The 24137-nt window shown below is 48.9% G+C and overlaps 1 protein-coding gene across 9 annotated transcripts in view; it reads left to right on the plus strand.

Annotated features, from left to right (window-relative positions):
* Atp6v1c2 (ATPase H+ transporting V1 subunit C2) overlaps positions 1-24137 on the plus strand; it is a 59155-nt gene that overhangs the window by 34681 nt on the left and 337 nt on the right. For 3 of the 9 annotated variants that reach the window (XM_076942082.1, XM_076942081.1, XM_076942086.1), the window contains 11 exons: positions 2409-2494; positions 3330-3359; positions 9606-9700; positions 12938-13029; positions 15616-15714; positions 16230-16298; positions 18646-18738; positions 18849-18942; positions 20580-20717; positions 21523-21620; positions 23949-24081. In XM_076942082.1, coding sequence (XP_076798197.1) covers positions 2409-2494; positions 3330-3359; positions 9606-9700; positions 12938-13029; positions 15616-15714; positions 16230-16298; positions 18646-18738; positions 18849-18942; positions 20580-20717; positions 21523-21620; positions 23949-24081 — 1027 coding nt within the window. The remainder of the gene's footprint in view (positions 1-2408; positions 2495-3329; positions 3360-9605; positions 9701-12937; positions 13030-15615; positions 15715-16229; positions 16299-18645; positions 18739-18848; positions 18943-20579; positions 20718-21522; positions 21621-23948; positions 24082-24137) is intronic. The other 6 variants (XM_034514025.2, XM_076942087.1, XM_034514026.2 and 3 more) reach the window with 4 other exon arrangements.

A 24137-nucleotide genomic window follows, 5' to 3' on the forward strand; every position in this document is an offset into this window, starting at 1 on the left:
GGTGATTTGAAAAAAAGAAAAGGAACTTTTAGTAGCACTGAAACTGAAGTTTTGTGACATCAGGGGCTTTGTTTAGTCTCAGCTCCTACATAGTGCTAGGTACACAGTAGCTGATTAGTTAGTATATAAAGTCTCTTCCTGAATTGGAGTCCCAGCAGAGGACAGGAGGCACACACATTTTAGGGTAACTGGAGGAGGTGGTCTTGTGACAGAGGCCCAGGGTTGTGTGGGACTGTAGCAGAGTCTATGGGACAATGAAGGGACCTGGGCTGAGACAACCCCGAGGCTGCAAGAGCTGAGAACTCTGCCGGAGGGAACCAGACTAGACATTGGGTCTCCCTTTGATCTGCTGAACCCACTTGGGAGCCAGAGGGCAGAGCACCCAGAGCAGTCAGCCAGGCACCCAGAGCACATCTCTAGGCCGATCACAGCAGCACCTGGGACTGCATCCTTTTCTCCACAAAGAACCTTTGACACTGTTGGTACCACTCCAGTCTTAGGCCCAGAAAACAGCTTAGCTAGTTTCGTGGCCAGTGCTGTCCTAAGTGAGACTGAGACTGTTAACCTGTAATTAAGGAGATGCAGGCACACTGGTGGGCATTTACATGCAGGGCAGGCCGCAGTGGCTACAGTGCAGCATGACATAATGGCCAAGAAGCTTGTCTTTGAAGCCTACTTGCAGACACTTGAGGGGGAGCAGATTGTTTCAGTTTCCTCATGTAAGAGGTGGGATAGTACTCAACTTCTTAGAAGCCTTGTGAGGCTAAACCAATCACAGGTGACCCACCTGGGAAGTAGACAGTGGAAGAATGCGTAACTGGTGTTTCTTGTGCTTGGAAGACAATAGTTGTTCCATATGTATGTGTATGTATATATGTATATGCCTTTTTTTTTTTTTTTTTTTTTAAAGAGAAGGTCTCACTATGTAACCCTGACTGGCCTGGAACTCGATGTACAAACTAGACGGGCCTCAAACTGAAAATTCCCCTGCCTCCGACTCCTAAATTCTGGGATTAAAGGAGTATACCACCATGCCTAAACTTACTTATTTTTGAGATGGGGTCTTATGTATCTCAGGCTGGCCTCAACTTTACTAAGTAGCCAGGGATGACTTTGAACTTTCGAACCTCCTGCCTCCACTCCCACCCAGAGTGCTTGCATTGCATATGCTTTACGGTGCTGGACATTGAACCAGGGCTTTGTATCTGCTGGGCAAGTATTTGAGCTGTATCTTTACCCTGCTCACTTATTTGCTTGCTTGCTTGTTTATGTATTTTTAAGTAGTGCTGAGGATCAAACCCAGGGCATCACACATGTTAGGCAGGCGCTGTGGTTGTTCATTTTAAACTACATTATACTTGTGTCTTCCAGTTTCTATCAGCTATCAGTTCTATTACTTTGGTCAAGGAAACATGCCTACCATCTTTCCCTTTCTTGCTCTCAACAACAGGGCCTTTAAAGGTGTTCCTTTGCCTCAGTTTCTATGGCAGGCCCAAGGTTCCACACTATGAATGGTCAGTGGGACTTGTGCCTGGCAATGATGGAAGACTTGGAGCTGGGGACATAACTCAGTTGGTATAGTACAGGGTTCTGGGTTCAAGCCCCAGCAACACAAAACCTAGGCAGAGGGGTATATAACTGCATTCCCAGCACTGCGGAGGTGAGGACAGGAGGATCAGAAGTTTAAGGTCATTTTAACTACCTAGTAACCTTGGGGACATCCTGGGGTACAGGAAACCGTGTATCAATTGGAGTATGGTGAGAGAAAGAGAACAAGAGAGAGAGTGAGACAGAGTATGAGAGGGACAGAGAATGTATTGCATCCCCCGTCTGTGATCTGGTATATGGCTTGAGTTCTTTTAGTATGTTTACTGGAGGCCCAAGGTTTGGCATTTTTATAAAATGACTACCAGATTATAATAAAAAAAAGTATCAAGTAGAAATATTTGCCCATAGCACAGCCAGTGAGCGTCTTACTGTCTAAGTTTCTGCCTTGTGTTTTTCCATCTAACATAATACGTGCCTTGTTCCACAGTATTTAAAATTCTTTGTAAATCTTATTTTCAATGTCTGCCTAATAATCCCTCTGCTGGATAGACATCCTCAAACAATTCTCTATTGTTGAACCTCCGGGTTGCTTCCAATTTCTTATTGTCAGCAACTGTGCCGCAAAGAACATATTTTTATTCAGAAAGCTTTTCTGTATTTTTTTTTCCTGTTTCCTCAAGATGGTTTCCCAGAAGTGGAACGACTGGTTCAAAGGTTCTTAATGTTTTAAGTCTCTCCTTACAGATTGCTAAATTGCTGCCCCCAGTGGCTGTGAGGGCTTCTTTCTCTGCCAGCAGGATGGGCGGAATGGTCCTGCCAGCAGGTCCTCACCTCACTGGCTCTTTCTTCTCTCCCCAAAGCCTCATAAAGAGAATGGCGCAGAGTGTGGTGGAGGTCATGGAAGACTCCAAGGGAAAAGTACACGAGAACCTCCTGGCTAATGGAGGTAGGTCCATGACAGTTCTTCTTTCTCAGGAGCCATTTCCTTCACCATGGCCACAGCGGAAGCTCTGAATATCCAGCTCTGTTAACCCTTACTGTCCCATTTATAGAGACTCTCACACGCTTCCACCCACTGATCATTGTTTTACCCAACAAGGTGTGAGAAGCAGCCGCATGTGCCGAGCAGTGCCTCCAGCCAGAGAGAGCAGGGCTGCATCCAACCAAACCCTTTCTCCCCAGTGTTCTCATTCCAAAATTTTGCTGATAGACACATATTCTGATACCATCCAATGTTGCTTTGGCTGTTAAATGTGCACATGCCATTTGGGCTATATTTTCAATGTGTAGCAATAGCTTGGAGACTTCGGAGTCCAGTTGTGGTGGTGTACACATGTAATCCTACAACTGGGGAAGTGTAGGCAGGAAGATGAGGCTGTCAAGATCATCCTGAGATACTCAGTGAGTTCAAAGCTAGACCAAGCTATATAAGACTCTGTCTCAGAATGTATGTAAAAGTAACACACACACACACACACACACACACACACACACACACACAAAAACCTGGACACTTTGAAAACTCTAGAATTAAATATTTATATATCTGTAGAGAAAATTAACCTTAACTCTCTACATGAAAATGAGAGCATACATATTTACAATTCTATCATTTGGGATAAGTAGCACATGTATGAACACACATGCACACATGCCCCTGTTAACATTAAAAGTCTTCTGCATTTAATGGCTTAAATCAGCAAATGGAAATACTCACTCTCCCCATTCTGAACCTGGGTTCACATGAACTCTGTGGTTAATAACCCCATCTTATGTTTCAGGTCTGAAGGAAAAGATGAAGTGTTTAAAGAGTAGGTTGTGTCTTTTTGCTGTGCACGTGCTCAGTGTGTTGCTGCATGTCCCTGGGAGTGCGGGGCCTCAGGCTGGTTGTGGGGGACAGTGATCAGGCCCAGCAGTTTCTCAAGCAACAACTTTAGAGCTTGGTCACCATACCCAGATGATGCAGCTTGAAGTTGTTTCATTCCTGTCCCCCTCTGCCTCTCCTGAGCAACCTGCATGCTACCTGGAAACTGGGCTGCGTTAACTTCCTGGGGTTCGGTGAACCTCAGCATCCTTTTGCTTGTTATCTTCCTGGTCTTAAAGTCTGTCTCTGGTGTCCCACCTGCTCTCTAAGGATGTCAGCTTTGATGCCAGGCCTTGTCGTGTGGCCTGGATGGTTTGTACACATGAGTCTTCTAGAATAGGCTTTGTATCTTGTCTCATCTGCTGTAACTGGAGGAATGAAAGAACAAATAATATTATCCCATTTTACTTTTTGATATAATGTCTCATGGCCAAGGCTGGTCTCAAGCTTACTATGTAGCTCGGGGTGATCAGTGCGTTTCCACTCCCCAAGTGCTGGGATTGACATGTGTGCCCCACTACACCCGGCATATGTTTCATGTGGTGCTGGAGATGAAACCCTGGTCTCTGTATGTACCAGGCTACATTGAGCCACATCCGCAGGCCAAGCAAGTCGTTTCAGAGTGAATACAAATCCTAAGAACAAAAGACTCTATGAAATTCACCAGCTGAGCCTGTTTCCTAGCAGGTGACATGAAGGGCCTCAGACTGAGAGGCTGAGGAGGTTCTTTTCTCCATTAAAATTTCAAAATGTCTTCTAAGTGAGAAGGAAGAATCAGGATTTAAGCATACACTCAAATGTAGATCAAAATGCTCACAGGGTCCAGAGCTGGGACCAGGGATCATCAGCTGTGTTTGCCTAGCAAAGTGCCGGACCCTGAGTTCCACCCTAACAGGGCACTAAACCAAACAAACCGTGGAAAGCAAACAAACCCATACACGTAGCCTTCACCTCAAAGTTGGTGCCACTTTACTGTTCTGTGTGGGATCTACCCTGCCTGGGTGCACTGTTTCTAAGAGACTGCTCACTAAGAGATGAGGAAACTTGGTCTTTGTTGCTTGGTTGGCATGTATCATTATCTCCAGACCTCCTACAAGGCTTCTGTGTGTTAGTCCCAGTCATTTCCAAAGCTATTTCTGAGCAGGCTCTGCAAACCAACCCTGCCAAAGGCCTACCAGCACCATGAGACAGTGCCTACAGCCCAACCTTAACCATACAACTGAGCATCAGTGCCTCCCAAAGAGCCCAGCTAGGGTCAAGAGACCTTTTAAACTTCCCTCAACCCAAAATCTCCCAGAAGCCTTTTCTTTTGCAGGACACCCTCAGATTGGGGAGAATTTCCTAGAGTTTGTGTTGTTTTGCAAATGGGATTTTAATCCCATGTCCTTTGGGGAATTTAGGGGATTGATATCATGAAGGCCTGAAGTGGTCAGATCTGGTCATGTCTTGCTGTCCATCTTGACCTTGGCTGGCCAACTCTCTGGGACTTACTTTTCTTACTTGCAAATGGACTTAATAACAGTCACATTCTAGGATCTGAGCCTTTACTTTTGTTTGTCTTTACCACCAGATGAGGGTGGAGCACGGTAAGCCCTAGACCCATGTGAATCCAGAAGAAGCAGAGCAGACATGCATGTGTCTGGCTTGGACTGTGAAAGACCTGTCAGGCTAGCCAGGAATTGGCCTGCCACCCATGTAGTCAGAATCCTGTATACTGGCAAGACCTTGGCTCGGTTTTTCAGATGAAGTCATTGTTGCTCAAGAGGCTGCCACCTGTGGGGAGTATGTTTTGAAAGGGCAGGAAGGCTGGGGTGGCAGAGGCCACTCTAGAACAATATTCTGGCCCAAGGTATAGAGAGAAGGACTTTCAGGCTGTGATCTGGAGCAAAGGTTAGTGTCCGGAGATAGCACTGAAGTGGGAGATATGGGAGAGGATCAAGGATGAAGAGAGTATGGCCACCAACCCAGAGGCCCACTGGGCTCCTGCAGGAGATCATTGTCATTCTCCAGAGTGCCCCTGGAAGTTCACAGGTGGTAGGAAAGAGACCCACAGTGCCCTGCCCTCTGCAGTAGAATGTGAAAACCACAGAGGCCTTGGACTTGGTGGCAAAGCATAAAGAACAGAACTTGCTGTGAATTGTCTCTGCTAAGCAGCCTGTAGAGCGTAAATTCCCACGGTTGAGCATTCTGTGGAGTGATTGGTTCTGTGGGGTCCTGTAATGGGCTCTGGAGACACTGAGGGAAGGGGTCAGTTAGGGCAGCATACCCAACTTAGTATTGACTCATCAGAGCCGCTGGCAGAGGGGGTAGGGGTTGGGCACTACATGGCCTGGGTGGAAGGATGACATGGCTGGAGATGGCGGTGAGGGTGGGGAGGGAGTGGCCCTGAAAACACATCACTGTGACATCTGTTCTGGCTGCTGGGTCATCACCTTCAGGAAAGGCTTAAGATCACCAGTGGGAGGTCTTTCTCTTGCTCAATGCTCCCCCACAATTAGCACTGCTATCTCTAGAGAGGCTTCTTGTGACCTTGTTCAGTTTTTGAGTCATGGTAAGGACAAAACTTGTCCTAATGCTAAAACCTAGATTAATATCTGTTAGTCCAATTGGACCATCCACAAATTCCATAATGTGCTCCCACAACACATTTGCACTCTATGGTCCAGGCCGGCCCAGAACTCACCGTGCAGTTCAGGCTAGGCTCAAATTCAAAGCAAACCTCCTGTCTTAACCATAATCAGTTGTGCACCACCACAACTGGCCAGGTGGTTCAGGTTCTAATGAGAATTTTGCCTCTGTCTGTATCCTCATAGTCTTTCTTTGGCTGCGTGTCGGGAGACCATGAGCAAGGGAGAGCTCTCTGATGTCCCTTCTTCAAGAACATGAATCCCATCAGGTGTTCTACTCCCCAGCATCTTAGAGATTTTTCTGTAAATTCTAATACCAGTGTGATTACAGTGTGGTTACACACAGAGATTCTCTCCACAGCCTCTGCCAAGTCCAACCACTCTGGGAAAAAAAAAAAATCAAGAGTGTGGATCTTGCGCAGGGACCGGTGAGGAGAGAGCCACCTTCCTCCTGCAGCTTAGCTGTACCCTGATGCTCGAGGTGACAGTGAGGGTGGGGAGTTTGGTCATGATGGGTCGAGGAACCGCGGACCTTCCTTCATGATGCACAGGGTGTTGGTGCACTGTTTCTTTTCTTCCCGCTCTAATGGAGTTTATATAACTTACTATGGGCTGGAGTTTCCCCATGGAGACAATGCCATTCCTCAGTAGGGCTGAAGAGTAAGTCAGATGAGATGATTCATGTATCCGGGCTCAAGGTGAGCCTCAGTCCACATCTCCTCCTGGTCAGCACCATCATCTCTGTTATTTTAAGGCATTCCTGCCTGTTGAGTACCAGGGCCACTTCCCACTGAATCTCCTTTGGTTTTCATCTTCAAAGTTGGGCTTGCCCCAAACTGAATCTAGTCTTTCTGCCTTGTCCCTTCCACTGTTCTGTGGTTCCCAGGTAAATTAGTGTCCCTCCCTCCACTTAGCCACCCAGCCTAGGAATGTGGGTATCACTTTACTTAATGGCCTGTGTGTCATTGGCCCTACATCCTGCTAAGTGGGTCCCCTTCTTTCTACTCCCAGAGCTTCTCTTGTCCCTCTCGGCTTTCTCCTCTCCCACATCCCCACTGGCTTCCTTCCACTCCCAACATGGACTCTCCCACTGTGTTTAGTTCTGTCCTACTTCTCCATGTCAGCTCCAGGCATGAAAGCACAGATGTGACCTCACACCTGGTCTGTCTTCCTGTCTAGCTCCTGCCTACCTCCCTGCTCCAGCAGCTTCATCTCCCAAGTGTCCACCGTGGTCATTCTGACCTTTGACCCTCTCAGAGCTACATACAGCAGCCTCTGTCTGTCAGCTTCTTCAGGGTCCCTGTCCAATTGTAGCTATGGTGTCTTCTCTGAGAACCTGATATTGTCTCTCATCAATGCTATTATTGCTTACCTAACTATCCCTGCATACTTATGAGCACTTAAGGGTGGGAGGGAAGAGTGTCTGCCCTGGATTCCCAAGAGCAGGGAGTCAGACTCCATACAGGTTCAGAGGGTGATGGCAGGTTCTCTTCATGTGCTTAAAAACAAGCATACACAGGGAAGGGCTGGCATGTATGGACCCTGTGGTGGGAATCCCCCTCCCCCCAACCCAGGAAAGGGTGGTATTGCATACCTGTCATTCAAGTTACTTGGGAGAGTGGGGCAGGAGGATGGCTTGAACCCAGGAGTTCAGGCTAGGGTGGGCCACACAAAGAATTCTCAAAAGAAATAGAAACAAACAAACAAACAAACAAACGGAAGGGGGAAGGAGAAGTTATAAGGTCCCATAGCTCTTTCTGGATCTGCAGAGTATAATAATTAATCCTTTAGGCCAAATGTGGAGGTGCATGCCTTTAATCTCCCCATTTGGGAGGTGGATCTCTGGGAGTCTGATTACAGCCTGGTCTACATAGTCAGTCCTAGACTAGCTGGTACTGTATAGTAAGACATTGTCTCAAAACAAAACAAGCAAGCCAATAAGAGATGCGTGATCTGACCACTTTCTCAGGGAGGAACAGTGACTCAGTTTCTCTCTTGCTTGGGGTCTGGGGCTTAAACCAGTGTCCTAGTTTCATTTGTGATAATTTAAAAAATGACAAAAGCTACTTTAATAGAGAAAGGGTTTATTTTCCTGACAAAGGTCACAGTGCATCCCTGAAGGAAAGTCAAGGCAGGAATTGAATCAGCTAGTCATAGCCTTCGTCAAGAATAGAGAGAAAACAATTCCTGTGTACTTCTTAGGATCAATCCCCTCTCCACACTTTTACAGTCCAGGACCCCAACCAAGGGAATGGCACTGCCCACAGTCTTCCCATGTCAATTACTTAATCAACACGATCTACATGCAAGCCCACGGGCCAGCCTGATCCAGACAGTCCCTCACTGATTCTCTTCCCATGTGATTTTAGATTGTGTCAGTTAACAATTAAAACTAAGGGGCTGGAGAAATGGCTCATCGGTTAAGAGCACTGACTCTTCTTCCTGAGGTCCCAAATTCAATTCCCAGCAACCACATGGTGGCTCACAATCATTTGTAATGGGATCCAATGCCCTCTTCTGGTGTGTCTGAAGACAGCTACAGTATACTCATATACATAAATAAAAAAGTCTTAAAAAAAAAAAAAAAAACCCTAAGTATCACAGCTGAGCATGGTAGCTCACTGGGAAGCAAAGATAGGCAAAACTTTGATTCAAGGTCACCCTGGTCTACATAGTGAATTCCAGGCCAGCCAGAGATACACAGTGAGACTGTCTCAAACAACCAAACATAAAAACAAAACACCCCTAAATATCATAATCAGCAAGGCTTCTTGGATTAAAATTCATCAGTTCAATTGGACTACCATCAGTCCCCCCATTCCTCTACTGCATAGCTGGCTAGGGTAGGTAGGAACATCCTTCTTTACAGTGGAATTTGTCTGGTGTTAATGAAAATACAGTAGGCTGAATGGTGCCTATAGCTCCAGGTGGAAAAGCCAGTCCCAAGCAAGCTCCAATGTATGGCTGAGCTGTGAGAGGTCTCCCTTAAAGTGGATGATGTGGGTTAACATTGTCTTGCTCTTGTTGGGGCTCAAGAAGCAGGGAGACTGTTCCCCAAACAGCTGGTACCTGTGACAGGCCATGGCTGTGTGGTTTTGGGGGCTGGTTTGATGCTTTCTGGTATGCCTTTGGGATGCCCTAAAACAGCATCAACCCAGCTGGGGAGGGTAGGCCAAACAACTATTGAAGGTGGAGAAGTTACCAAGTGGCCATAGAATGTTACCATCTTGGTTTCAACCTCTAGGGAGAGCAGGCTTCATAGAAAACTCCAGACAGAAGCTGACAAGGGAGACCATAGGACTTAGAGTTCACCTGTTTCAGTGTCCTACCCTCAGCTTTGGAGTGTTTTGATGACAAACTGATGGCTCCCATGGCTCTGAACTGCTCCCTCATGGAGCATCTGCACTATCAGAACCCATGCCTATTCTTCAGCTTCTCTCTGACTGCTTCTTCGGTGCGAGCAACAAGCTCAGTCTGTCTCAGCTTGGCTTGGTTCTGGGTTCCAGTCTTAGTCTTGGGAGTCAGGAAAGCTGTGTTCACTTGTCAAGCTGTCTTCGCTCTTCCAGTTGACCTGACATCCTTCGTGACGCATTTTGAGTGGGACATGGCCAAATATCCTGCCAAGCAGCCACTGGTGAACGTGGTGGACACACTGGCCAAGGTGAGGAGTGTCTGCTTGCAGACATCTGGCTGTCAGAGATGATGGGCATGGAGTTGGGACTCTGGGAGGTGGAGAGCAAATGGTTAGGATGCTAGTTCCCTGAGTGACCTTGGGTAGGTCTCCTCTTACCATGCTCCGTGTAAGGTTAGAACTCAGGAGAGACTTGTGTCTACTCTTCTTTCCCTATCACCCAGAGAACTGGCCATAGTCTCACAAGGCAGTTCCCTGGATGGGCCTGAGGTATTTGACTTTTGACCTCAGACTCAGACACCAATTCAGTTCAGTCCCCTACTTCTTTTCAAACACAATGATGGGAAGGCTTAATTTTTCTTCCTCACTCTGCACATGGGAACCCAGTGCCCCTTGGATGATTGATTGATGGCTGATTGATTGATTTTGTGGTACTGGATGTGGAACCTAGAATCTTTCACATACAAAGCATTATACCACAGCCCTCTTTTAATTTTGATTTTGAGAATGGGCCTCACTAACTTGACCAGGCTGGCCTTGAACCAGCTTTGTAACTCAAGCTGGACTTAAACTCATGACCCTTCTGTCTCAGCCTCCTTAGTAGCTGCAATTACAGGCATTGGGTACCAAGCCTGGCTCCCCCAGAAAGAAACCTTATCATTTTAGAAGACAGTTTGGCTGAGGACCCCCCACCTCTCAGTCACACTGTGCCAACTCATCTCCCAAATGTCTTGTGATAACAAGGCAGCCCCATGACAGGGTGCCATCTGTGAAGCCATGGTCTCCAGCTCATTCACACTGTGTACAAGTCCCAATAGCAGAGGGTTTTACAGGGACATTGTGGGCATTCCATAGCCAAGGTGGCTTCTATGTGCCTTCAACATGGATGAAAGCTGACTGTCCAACCCTGTTGCTGATGCATACAGAACCCCATCTATGTTAAGTCTCTGGCTGGCCCTATGGCTGGGGAGATCCCAGCTCTACTCTGAACAAAGCTGCCCTGTTCTCTAAGTGAGCTGAGCTTCCCTGAGGGCAGTAGACAGGTCAGGGCAGGAAGGGTGGCTTTGAATCCTTTTCTTCTTCAGGTTCTTGGGAATCTGGGTGTGGCTCCTTGGGCTTACATCTCCTTCCAAGACAATCAGGCAGAGGTTCTCAAAGGTATTTCTTCTGGGGCAGCTGGGGTATTGTGCCAGGTATGGCTTTCAGGAGAGCCTCACACCTGTCCACTACTGAGCCAGAGAACACATTTTTATGAGGATGGCTACACCAACTTGGGATTTTGAGTCCCAGGGACACTAGACCTGGCTCGGGGGAATCAGAGAGCAGTTGAATCATAGAGGAGAACTGGCTCCCCTCTAGTCCAGGGTCCCAAGTGCACAACTGTTGAAGCATCAAACTGGGAGGGGATGTGGGTAGGAAAGCAAATTCCACAAATCCCACAAGCTGTGCTGTGTGTGTGGCTCCACTCTCCAGCCCCAGCCTCACTTGGTTCTTCTGAGGTGGTGGTAAGGGTTTTTACAGTCTGTATAGCACATTTTCCTGTAGTCACATGGTGTGGCCGCCCCTTGAGTGTGGCATGCGGTATGATCCGAGTGTGTAGTGTAGCTGTGTAGGCTGTGTAGCCTAGTGTGTAGGATGCCACCAGTGAAGAAAACCCCACAAGGCACATGGATCTCTGAAGCATTTTTGTAATGTCCTGGGAATATTTAATCATTCTGAAGGAAAATGTTTTTAAAATGTAAGAAAAAGATAAATCTCATTCCCATAATCAATGCAAAGACAGGGACATTGAAAGTCTGTTCCTGTTCCCTTTCCCTCTAACAGTGACCAGTGCCTAAGGTTCAGAGAGGACCCCCTTTTTTGGATGTCTGTTCTGAGTATTTAAACTCAAAGCTTCCACAGTGTCGTGGGTTTCATCTCATGATCCCAGCATCTCTTCCATCAGCATCGTACCCTGCCCTATAGCATAGATACACACTGCTGGGCCCAAGCACTCTCATCACAGCCCTCTGCCAAACGGTAGCAAGGGGGATGGCCAGATGGCTTGTGTATAAAGGCTATAGCAGTGGCTCTCAACTTTTCTAATACTGCAGCCCTTTAGTACAGTTCCCCATGTCATGGTGACCCCTCCCCCCAGCCATAAAGTCATCTTCACTGCTGCTTCATAACTGTAATTTTGCTACTGTTATAAATTGTAATGTAAATACCTGATATACAGGATATCTGATACGTGACCCCTGTGAAAGGGTCTTTTAACTCCCAAAGGGGTCACAACCCACATGTTGAGAACCACTGGGCTACATGCTCAGTTCTGAAGTACCCACCACTGCCTGTCAGCTGACATGCATCTATGCTTTACCAAATACACACCCACCTGTTTGTAGTTGTGGCTACAGGGCATTGTTCACTGTCATGCTGTGTCTTTGCAGGGCCAGATTTCTGTGAGCCTTTGGGGGAGCAGAACTTTCCTTAAATTAGCACAGAGCTCAGCCTTTGCGGGGGAAGGCTCACTGTGGCTTTGAGTCACTTAGTGCTTTCTGGCCTCAGCTTAGTTACCATAGCTTTCTTGAACTGCTTCTTACTGTGGCTAACTGTTCTTGGGGTTCTTCTAAAGGTGGCATTCGTCCTCTGGGTAGAGGCAGGGAACAGAGGCGCTCAGTTATTGTGCCCTTGCAGCTTGGAAGGAGGCTTCAGTCAAGCCTGGAGAGGTAGACAGTTGGGAGGCTGAACATGGAAGGTCACCATGGAAGACAGGATAGATCACTGGCTGCTCTCTAACAGGGCCAAGGAAGGTTGCCGTGGGGCTTCCTGGTCTGGCATTGCTTGCTAGGAAGGACCCCAAGCTAGTGTTCACTGGGCAAGCTGTGTGGCTGCTACCTCGCACCTATAAAGTGAGGTCTTGTCCCCTTCTGCTTCCCCATGTGGAAACTAAGAGGGCCAGATGCTTGGGGGTTGGAAGAGTCTGGAGGGACACAGATGGGAACACCCTGGTGAGTCAGCAGGTTGCTGGTTTTCTTTTCTTTTGTTTCTTTCTTTACCCTGAGACAGGATTTCCTGTGGCCTAGGCCTCAAATTGGCTATATAGCAGAGGATGATTTTGAACTGATCCTCCTGTCTCTGCCTCCCAAGTGGTAGACTTACAGGAATGAGTGCCCATGGCTGGCTTTGTCTCTGTTGTTAAGTGTCCATGGATGCTTGGTGAGAAGTTTGAAGAGTTTCACTAACTCCTCAAGGTCACCAGGAGCGTCTCTCCCCCCTCCCTCCCAGCAACTGGCACAAATCGAGACAGACCTGAAGTCCCGAACAGCCGCCTACAGCGTTCTGAAGGCCAACCTGGAGAACTTGGAGAAGAAATCCACGTGAGTACTGTGCCCACTGCATTCTCTGTGCATGTATCTGGTGGGGTTGGCGTGGGGAAGATCCCCATGGCTGTGGCTCTTGAGCCAGATGGACAGATGGAGCCGTGCCCTAGGAACCTGGAGCAGATGAAGAGAGAACAGAGCCAGGTGGGGTGGCTACCGTGCCTTTGAACATAGAGGAACATGCTCTCCTGCTTGTTCCTTCTTTCCTTCCTCCCCGCTCCTCACTCAGTTTATGTGGCTCTGGAGAGCCTTCCCAGGCCTCTCACTGCATCTCTCCAAGGTGAGCAGGTAGGGTGGGATGTTAGAGCCCAAACATCTTCAAGGGGCAGATAAGATCAGCAGCCGCCTAGAGTGGACAGCTGCAGGGACTCAGTCCTCAAACTGTCTGCTGGCCTTGTAAGGACAATGTATTGTTCAGGCTCCTGACAGACCAGGCTCCAAGGTCAGTAGACAAGCAAGCTCAGGGCCATCATGGCAGGGAGTATTTTGGGAATGGTAGTGAGCACCCTGGAAGACAAAGTTACATAGGGCAAGCTCCCATGTGAGAGGGAAGGAAGAATAGGGCCAATTAGCATGAGGTGGCTCCCAGCCCTTGCCTCTGGATCCTAAATCTGAGGTCAGAAAAGCAGAGTGGCCCAGGAGCTCAGAGCTCATTTCCCTCCTTCCCTTTGGTACCACCAGTTATGCTTCCCTCTTTAGGGTCCCTAGGCCAGATTTTCTAGTCACAAAAAATAACAAAGGTTGAGACCATTCCTAATCTGAAATTTCAAAATGAAAAATGCTCCCCAAAAAGGAGGAAGTTTTAAGCATCATTATGACTTTTTAAATGAAAAGTTCTGTACCTAACCTCATGGCTCTGTCCGTGGTCACCACACAAAGACTAAAACTGCTGTGTGAGCATGCCTGCAGCTATTGTGTGAGTACTGTATGAAGTCAGTGGGTTTCTGCTTTAAACTACCTCCTACCTCCAAGAGAGCTCGTTATTCCAATAAAACAGTCTCATGTCCAAAACAACTCCAGTTCAAACAGAAGGGATTCTGAAGCTGCTGTCCATCTGCAGTTAGAAAGTCAGTTTCAGTTGTCTGATTCCGTCCAAGGGTAACTGGGCAGGAGCTAGCTGTAAGGTGGGCACAAGTTACCTTGAGCTCAGGATAGGTTGGTCCCTCCTGAGACTGGAGTTCAGATCGTGGTGGGCCACCCCCTCACTTCACTACCAAGTCATAGACAGCTTGGCAGCTGGCAAGATGGATCAGTGGGTAAAGGTACCTACCACCTGTATGATGATCTGAGTTCAGTCTCTGGGTCCCATCTGATAGAAGGAGAGAACTGACTTCTGCAAGTTGTCTTATGACATCTACAAATGTTCTGTGGCATATGTGGAACACACACACAGAGAGAGAGAGAGAGAGAGAGAGAGAGAGAGAGAGAGAGAGAGAGAGAGAGAATAAATAAAAGTGTATTTAGAAAAGCCTGGCGATAATGGTGATGGTGGCAATGGTGGCAATGGCAGTGCATGCCTTTAGTCCCAACACTCAGGCAGAGGCAGGCAGATTTCTGTGAGTTTGAGGCCAGCCTGGTCTACAGAGTGAGGACAGCCAAGGCTACACAGAGAAACCCTGTCTCAGAAAACCAAAGAGAGAGAGAGAAAAAAGAGAGAATTGGAATCTTAGCAGATGACTGGTCCATGTTCTCTTCTCCCATACAGTCTCTTCTTCCTACTCCTTCACCAAACATGCCGAAACAGTTTCTACTCTTGAAAAGTCACAGTTACTCACTGTGGGGCTGTTACTTTGGGCTGGGTGCACTATGTACTAGAGACAAGTCTCCTAGCAGGCTAATGTGTGTGCTATGGTGATAGGGTGCCTGTGCCCGGGGTGCCTCTGAAGGGGATTCACCAGCATTTGTCCATGACCACACAGCTGTGTGGTGGTGGTCCAGGCAGGAGAGGAGAAGCCCTTGGGGAATGGGAGTTTTCTCCTGCCTATGAGGCTTTGCTCTTGACTCTGCCTGGGAAGTGGAAAGCCACGGGCTAACACTGCAGCCCCCATGTTCTCTGAGCTCTCTGGCTAGCACTCTTTAGTCTGGCTAGGCACATCTGTCCATGCCACAGCATGGTGATAATACCATGCTCTTCATTCTAGCCAGGACTTGTGGCATAGACAAAGCTATTTCAGGTGAGTGTCCCCAGCTGCTGGACTAAACAGTGTAAAGTGACACGGAGCTAGCTCTATCTAGGCCTATCTGTCCCCTGCAATTCGGAGACCTGGCTGCTGTCTTGATACTTGAATAACTTTAGCTGCCTGCCACCTGAGTTCCCCTCCCAGCACTTGGGTTGGCTTTTGGGGAGAGTGCATGTCACTGAGGTGTTGAATTCAGCAGCCCCTTGAGTGACAGGTGATAGCTGCAGAGGCCTTGCCAGCCTCCCTGCCCCAAAGGAAGAGGTACTATCTCACTTACAAATTGGCTGTACCTGGCTCTGACAGACTGGGCTCTATTTCCTGCTGTTTGTCTGGATGCTATAGGACATGTGGGGTCAGCGATCCTCTCTCTGATGGTCTTATCTGTTGTCCTTCCACCTTCCAGGGGGAACCTCTTCACTCGGACACTGAGCGATATTGTCAGCAAGGAAGACTTCGTACTCGATTCTGAATATCTCATAACCTTGCTGGTCATTGTCCCCAAGTATGTGGATAGAAAGGCTGCGGGGTGCTTGGCTCTTGTACAGAGTGAGGTGGGCCCTATGTGCCCTGCTGCCTGTAGGTCAGCAGACATTCCTGCAAAGGCCTATGGAGGGCCAGTGTCTCCATAGAAGTAGGGAGATGGTGGCAATGGCAGAGCATTTTTTGAGTACTTCTTGTATTATGCCCACAAGAAGAACTTCAAGCTCCTTTTGGCATTAAGCTGAAAAGGCCATTTACCTGGGCTCAGGTGACCTGGGCCAGGATCAGAAAAGTATTAGTGACTTTCAAAACATACCAATACCTGGGCTGTCCACATGGGAACCTTTTGGGAAGTCCTGGCGCCCTTGCACACAGACTGGGCTCAGCATGACACCCGGCCACAGCAGGACCTTTGAGGATGTTGGGGACACACCCTGGTTCTATCTCATGACTTTTGGTCTTCAGGAGAAGGTGCAGTTACCTGAGATAGTAGAAACCCTGTCTTCCCAAAGCATCCCACAGTTTGTGTCCTTACAGGTCAAGTTATGTACAGTGGCAGAAGACATATGAGTCTCTATCAGACATGGTGGTACCTCGGTCAACCAAGTAAGTGAGACCTCAGCTTAGTCTGTGTCCCCAGAAAGGAATGTGTAGATGTTCATGGAGCACCAGATATGTACCAAGGGTGGGGCACCTCACAGCTCCATACCCATGCATTGAGTCCCTGTGGCCCGGAATTCCTTCTTGGCACCTTGGGGTATTCCTGTCTGCTGTTGTCTTTCAAAGCCCCACTTCCCTGTCCCTCCTCTGTGAAGGCTGTTCTGGCTGTGTTCAGCAGAGCCTCTCCCTGTGTTCTCTGCCCGTCTTCTCTGTGTTCTCTTTTTAACATCCATTCTGTTCTGCCTAAGCAGGTGGGTGCAGAGATTGTTCAGCAAATGCCTGGACAGAGCAGCAGCCCAGGGGCTGGCAACAGAGTCTGAGCAGGGAGGACAGTCTCAGGGTGTGGCCAGTTGGGGTCAGAAAAGGAACATCAGGAGGGCACAGCAAAGATGAAGGGTAGGACTGGGTTAAACCTGTGTAGGCCATGGAAACCATGGAAACCAGCAACTCTGCTACACACATCAGAGCTCACTTTGAGAATGGGCCAAATGTTAGTTGTTGACAGGTGGCTTAGTCATTGTTTTACTGCTGTGAAGAGACACCATGGCTAGGGCAACTCTTAGAAGAGAAAGCATTTAACTGAAGGCTCACTTATGTTTTCAGAGGCTTAGTCCATTTCTTACCATAGCAGGGAACATGGTGCTGAACCAATAGCACAGAACTACATCCCGATCCATAGGCAGACAGACAGACAGACAGACAGACACAACACACACACACACACACACACACACACACACACACACATACACACACACACAGGGGTGTGGGGAGAATATGAACACATACACACTGGACCTAATATGGGTTTTTGAAACCTCAAAGCTCATCCCCAGTGTCACAATTCAACAGGTCACACACACCCCAACAAGACTATGTCTCCTAATCCTTCTCAAATAGTGCCACTCTATGGTGACTAAGCATCCAAATAATATGAGCCTTCCTTATTACCACAGCAGGGATATACAGAACCATGTCATTTATCTAGAATCAAAAAACCTGTGACAAGAATGTCTCAGTGCCTGGGCCAATCATGGGGACTGAGGAGAGGAAAAACCACCCGCAGGGTCCTGAGACAAGGAGTCTCCAGCCTAGTTAACTGGGCAGAGCCTAGGGGACTCCTAACTGTAGAACTTGTTTGTGATCCCAAATCCTGCACCTTTACATATGCCATAAAGGACAGTTTAGAATGAGCCACAAGTAACATGAGCTCAGTTATCTGCCCCACCACACTGCACCCAGAGCTGCCCATTTCACCCCGCCCCATCTCATCCCATCCCCTCACCATCCCTTTACATCCTACCCATCCTCCTACATCCCACCCCACCCTATCCCATAACACCCTAGCCTCCCATCCTGTCTTATTCAGTCCCTCAGCCCCATCCACCCTAGCTGCCCCTTCCTGTCTCAACCCATTCATTCCTGAGAGCTTGGCCTTGAGGAGCATACTACTCCCAAGACACAGCCACCAGGAGCTAAATTGTGGGTTTGCAAAGAACAGATTAGCCACAGCCTTAAGGTCTTGGGAGAAACAGAGCTCGAAGAAGAGGCACATCTTTTTTGGTCTGGTAGCACCAGACAGGAACTGCCTGGTAGGCGGAGATGTCTTCTGTTCTTGAGGCTTGCCTCTGGAGAAGGGTCAACTTGTGCTGGGCCACAGAGCAGAGACCTCAGGCCCTTCATGATTAAGAGAGTACTTAAGTCTGCACCAACCAATTCTGGAAAGGTCTGAAGCTTCGGGAAAGTTCCTATGGGTAAGGACTCTGAAAAACACGTGAGGGGACCTGCCAGCCAGGCATGCCTAGGCCCTCAAGACTTCTTTCTTAGACCAGTGTCTCCGAATTGCTGAGGACAGTGACCCATGCTGGCAGTGACATGTCCACTTAGGGCTTCATGATATTGGAAGTGCAGTGGTCCTTGTGGAATGGCTTCTGCCACTTGTTTCACTGGAACCTGCATAGCCAGCAACAGAGTCTGGAGCCCTGTGTGGAGCTGGATCAGTTAGCCATTTGAGGAGCACAAGACAAAACAAGTTGCTGCTCCCAACCAGAGTCTCTGCTGGAGCTTGGAGGCTGAGCCTGGAGGAGTGGATAGTGGGAAGTTATCAGGGCACCCTTCGTTCCCAGGCCCTGGTCCCAGCCAAGGATTGAAGCATAGGCTACCGGGCCCAGGGAACCTGACTGCCAGTGGGGATGACCTCCTGAGGTTGACAAGGAGCTCCTCTGAGCCCAGCTTCAGCTCAGAGCCTGGGGGAGTGATCCCCCATCATCCAGCTAATGCTTCTCCCTACTAGATTGATCGCTGAGGACAATGAAGGTGGCCTCTTCACGGTGACTCTTTTCCGAAAAGTGATTGAAGATTTCAAAGTCAAAGCCAAAGAAAACAAGTAAGAGTGTGGGCCATGGGTTCCAGCAGGTTTGATCTGAATCCCTGAGTAGTACCTGCCTTGTCCAGTCCAGATTCTGCCCAGTTACAGCTCTAGTTGCTTTTTTAAAGGTTCATTGTCCGGGAATTTTACTATGATGAAAAAGAAATTAAAAGAGAAAGAGAGGAGATGACCAGGTTGCTGTCTGATAAGAAACAACAGTATGTGAGTACTGGGCGTGGGGGGGGGGGGCTCTTTAGACAGCTGAGATCTCCTCCCTAATGTTCTGCGGGTCAGAGTCCATTCCTCAGTCTCACTGTTCCCATCTCCTGAGTTCATGCTGGGTACATGTGAGTTCAGATGGTATATGTACTGATCTCCACTCTCTGATGCAGCTCACAACCTAGATCCCTGTCCTGGAAGGGCTTGTCTGCTCCACAGGAGTTGAGATACTGAAGTGTACCCTGGCCAGGGGATCGCCCTGGACTTGCCACAGATCAGCCAGAGCAGGGGGCACCAGGATGAAGCATTTGTGCCCAGAGTGGTTAGTGCCACTGTCTCAGCGATTACACAGCCACCAGTTTTCTTATCCTGACTGTAGAGTTCAGGCTGCCTCTGGCACCTGTGCTTACCACCCCAGTGCTCTTAGGAGCCTGGGTGCTTATCAGAGACACTGTGGCCACAGACACTTCATGGAAAGGTCAGCTTCTGACACTGGGGCAAAACTGAGAGTGTGGTGTTAAACTGGGAACCTGTAGCCCCCAAGATCATCAGTCCAGTGTTCTGCAAAAGTGTGTTCCAGGCCCTGGTGTCCTCTGATGGCAGCACGGGGCTCCGTTCCACACTCTCAAAGCACTTGTCTCAGTGGATGTTTTCTGGTTCCTTCTTAACAGCCTCAGCAGAGCGAGGCTTCCTCAGAGTACACTCTAGCAGCATTCAGCGGCAGGTGGGAGGAGTAGGAGAGTCCTTGAGTCTCAGAGGAACGCCTGTGTGTACCCACAGCTGAGTATGTGCTTGGGCAGGGGCAGAGCTGCTGTGTTGGTACAGTGCTTCACACGTGGCTCAGTGTTTGCCCCAGACCTCCTCACACATGGAGCAGATAGCTTGAGCATATCCAAGCTAACCTTGCTGAGTGACAGGCTTTTCTGAGTCCTCCAAAATAGTTCTTGGAGCCCCACCTGCCTACTGTTTTCTTTTCTAAGCCCCAAGATTGTCAGTTGGTAGTGTCTTTACCCATAGACTTCTGTGGCTCCAACTGCCCCCAGAGAACCTTCTAGAGTTTCCATGTGACTGTGCTGGTGAATGGAGCTTCAGGGAGGGTCAGTGAGAACCCTCATCCCACCCCAGCACGCTGAGAATCTCTCCCATTTGGTCTGGTTGGGAATGGATGCAGCCAAGCATCCTCTGTCCTTTAGTTACTGGCCCACTGGAGGCCAGGGGCTGGCTTGCTCGGGAACACAGGGTTATTACCCTGTGTTTTCTATTCTTTTGCAGACAGGTGATAAAGGGTGACATGGCCTGGCTGTGTGCCTTTCTAGTGTCCTGTATGTGATATACCAAAGTGTTCCATGAATGTCGAGAAGGAAGCTGTTCCTGAGTGTTAGGGGCTGGATAAATGAGCTCCCTAGGTCAGCATAGTTCAGTGATACATCTGTGAGCTGTCTGTCTGCTGCTGCTGGGGTCCTGACCCAGGCAGGCACATAGGCTAGTATCTGAAACCACAGACCTTGGACCCCGGCCACACCCTTCTGTGAGCAGGGATTCCTGAGCTTGCTTGCATATTGCTCTCCAAGCCATGAGAATTATTTGTGTTCATGATACCTACTTGCTGAAAGATTAATAAATCATTTCTGTACCTTTAGCAAACTTCCTGTGTTGCTCTTAAAAAGGGATCAGCCACCTACCGTGACCACAAGGTTAAGGTAACCCCGCTAGGTAACCCTGCTAGGCCTACTGCGGGGCAGATCGACAGAGACAGAGAGAGTGAGGGCGAGGGTGAGGTAAGCACCCCTGGGAACCCTGGGGGTTCCTGGCTCAATTCTCTCCCCAGCTGAGGCTCTTCTAAGGATCAAATCTATGCATCTGGTGGTGTTTCCTCTTGCTTGTGAGGGCTGAAACTGGAGCCTAGAATCCTGCTGTCCTAACCTTCATGACTCTCTAGGCAGGGAATGAGGCTTGTTGTCTGGCAAGAATGCCTGTGCCCTGGCTGAAGGTGGCTGGAGCTGGTGACTGGTGATGGGCAGGGCTCTGGCTGGAGGGTGGGTGGTTCGGTCGCTCAGCATTCCTCCCTGCCTGTCCTGGCTGGGCTATCTCTGGCCTTGCCCAGCAGTTAGAGATGTCAGGTGGGGGCTGCCCCTGAGGAACAGGCATACCAGGCTCAGGCTCAGCAGCGGCTCTGGCCCAGATGGGGCTTTAAGAGCCCTGTCAGGTACAGCTCAGGGATGGTCGGGCGGGACTCTGAGGGCAGCAGTACCTTCTGATGAGGTGGGCTTCTTGACTGTTCAGTGTCAGATGAAAGCCTTCAGAGGCCAGTGACAGACTTGAGGTCAAGAGCTGCCTACCTTCCCACCGCTGGTCTGAGGTGGCCTCGCGCATGTGCCGGTGGCTGCCCTGAGAGCTTCCCCCAGTGCCAGGCGCCTGCATGCAGTAGTCCTGAGCCTCCCGAGGATCTTCCAATCATCTCTGCTTCTGCTGGCTCCCGGGCCTTTCTTCTGGTCTCAGGGCTTGCTCTGTATATATTGAGCCTTTTCTTGGCATTTATCAGTTGAGTGTCCAGAGGCTCATGTAGTTTTCCCGTCTCTGCAGGGACCTCTGCTGCGCTGGCTCAAGGTGAACTTCAGCGAGGCCTTTATTGCCTGGATCCACATAAAGGCCCTGAGAGTGTTTGTGGAGTCTGTGCTCAGGTGTGTGGCAGGGATGCTGGCCTGGGAAATATTGAGTGGCAGGCCCCTGAGGAGAAGCTTGGATGCTCTACTCCCACCTCTCTCTCTCTCTCTCTCTCTCTCCCCTCCCCTCCTCCTCTCCTCTCCTCTCCTCTCCCCTCCCCTCCCCTCTCCCCCCCTCCCTCCCTCCCTCCCTCCCTCTTGCTCTTTGCTTTCCATGGCTACATCTTAACAATGTTCTCCATTCCGTCAAAGGAATCCCAGTTGGCCACGTGTGTCCTGCTCGTCAGGACTCACTCTTTCCTACCAGACTCATTCGTGTGTTCTGCCTGCCTCACTCACCTGTGTATTGCATAGACCCTCTGTGCTATTGCAGGGCCCCAGTGGTTCCTAGAAGACATTCCCAGCTGTCTTATTTCTCCACCCTCCAAGGGTAGTCTTCAAGGTAGCTCCCCACTAAAATAGGAAAACTACACCTGAAAAAATTTTATCTTAATTGCTATCATTTTAAAATAAAAAAGGAAGACAGAGTCACTGTTGAAAATGTACAAACCATAGGTTAGCACAGGTGTGGATTCAAATTACCAGGGATAAAATTCAAATTATCAGGGATAAAGTGTAGCTCAGTGATTGACAGAGCATCAGCCTGCTTGCATGAAGCCCAGAATTCAGTCACCAGTGTCATAGAGCAAACCAGGCAGATGTTGTTTTAAGAGCAAACACACACCCTGGTGTGTGCTTTTTTTTTTTCTTTTTTTGGTTTTTATGGTTCTGGTTCCCCCAGCCCAAGTATTTAATGTTCAGATATGTGTCATTCTCAATGTTTTCATGGAAAGGGATCAAACAGCAAGTGCTTTTCAAAGGACTGCAGTGGTTGAAGAATGAATGACACAGGACACTAGGTGTGCAGACTTGTCTCTCAAGGGACAGTGAGCCATCATGTTTATGTTAAATCACAGTGGGATGGGGCAGTATTGGGGGAGTCTGCACCCACAAACAGCAATGGCTGACCTCACCAGAGAGGAGGCAGCTTCTCTACTGAGAAGTCTAGGGGGGTATCCTGGGCTGTGGTCTGGAGGATGGGCAGTGGGAGAACTTGCCAACCCTGCTGAAATCATGTCCTGGTGGGATGATGTTCATCTGAACTGCCACAGGAGTGTTAGCAGGTTGAATGTAACGGACAGAGAAGCCAAGAGATCTGTAGGACTTAGGCGATGAGATGGCTCTGAAGCCAAATGTACTCATGCCTGTAATTGTCCAAAGCAAGATCACTTGCTTTGTTTCTGGCCAACAATCAACTGGGCTCTCAGCGCACCTGGGATTTGCCTAGCGGTTATAATCACCTGGCTGGCCAGTACGGCTCTTGCCTCGAGGAAGGGCAGTCAGTACAAGGGAGCCTCTCTGGCCAGCAAAAGCAGAGTTGTCACCAGTGGCACCTGCAGACATAGTGGGAAGGGCAGGGTCATATTCCAGGAATATTTTGCCCACAACTAAGACTGAGAAGGTTTAGGAGGCAGGGAGGAATTCATGGGCATGCTGGTGGTATCCACAGATTCCCCCAACTCATTTCCACAGCACACTCTAGTTAGGAAATTCTGCGCTAGGTAAGAGCAGGGCACTGAGGACGCTCATCTGGCGCACACACTAGTACAGCTACTGGCCAGGCATGGAAGTGGAACCTTGGCTCACTGATGCATTTGAATGCTATTCTGGGAATAATGGACACCCCAGGTACAATGATTCTTAAGGAAGTGATTGATCAGATTTAAGCTCTTTGCTATGCACCCCAAAACTGAGCAAGAATACACCCTGATGGACTTCTGCTGTTCTTCAGTGGGCACAAGTAACAGCTGTAAGGTTCTGATCTGCTGCTTGTGCAACTCAAGTACATGTGGCTGGGGCCATGAGCTCTTGGTTCTTGTCATAGGTGTGACCTTCAGAAATGGTTAGTACAGATCAGAGACAGTATCATTTCTAGCCTTTGGATACCTGTCCCTGTTACTTTTTTTTTTTTTTAATAGTTTTGCTTTTTTAAGTTGTATCAGTTACAGCTATTCATTCATTTTTTAGGGTTTATTCTTATGCATGTGTGCATGAGTGTATCTCGACACATACACGGATGCCCAAAGAGGCCAGAGGCTGTAGGATTCCCTAGAGCTGGAGTTATAGGCAGTTGTGAGCCACCTGACATGGGTACTGGGAACTGAGTTGAAGCCCTGTAGAACAAGCGCTCTTAACCACGGAGCCATCTCTCCAGCCAAAGTCACCTGAGTTGCTCCTCTACTTTGGCCAGACCCTCTTGGCTGGTATTTACACCAAGAACCCGACTGGCCTGTCTTGTCTGAGCAGGTATGGACTTCCAGTGAACTTCCAGGCTGTGCTCCTGCAGCCCCATAAAAAGTCAGCCACCAAACGCCTGCGAGAGGTGCTCAATTCTGTCTTCCGGCACCTGGATGAAGTTGCTGCATCAAGCATACTGGACGTAGGTATCCCGGAGACTCAGATGCACTGCCACCACAGGATGCATGGTGTCACTTT

Source organism: Arvicanthis niloticus, chromosome 11 (assembly GCF_011762505.2).
Source record: "Arvicanthis niloticus isolate mArvNil1 chromosome 11, mArvNil1.pat.X, whole genome shotgun sequence".
Taxonomy (NCBI): domain Eukaryota; kingdom Metazoa; phylum Chordata; class Mammalia; order Rodentia; family Muridae; genus Arvicanthis; species Arvicanthis niloticus.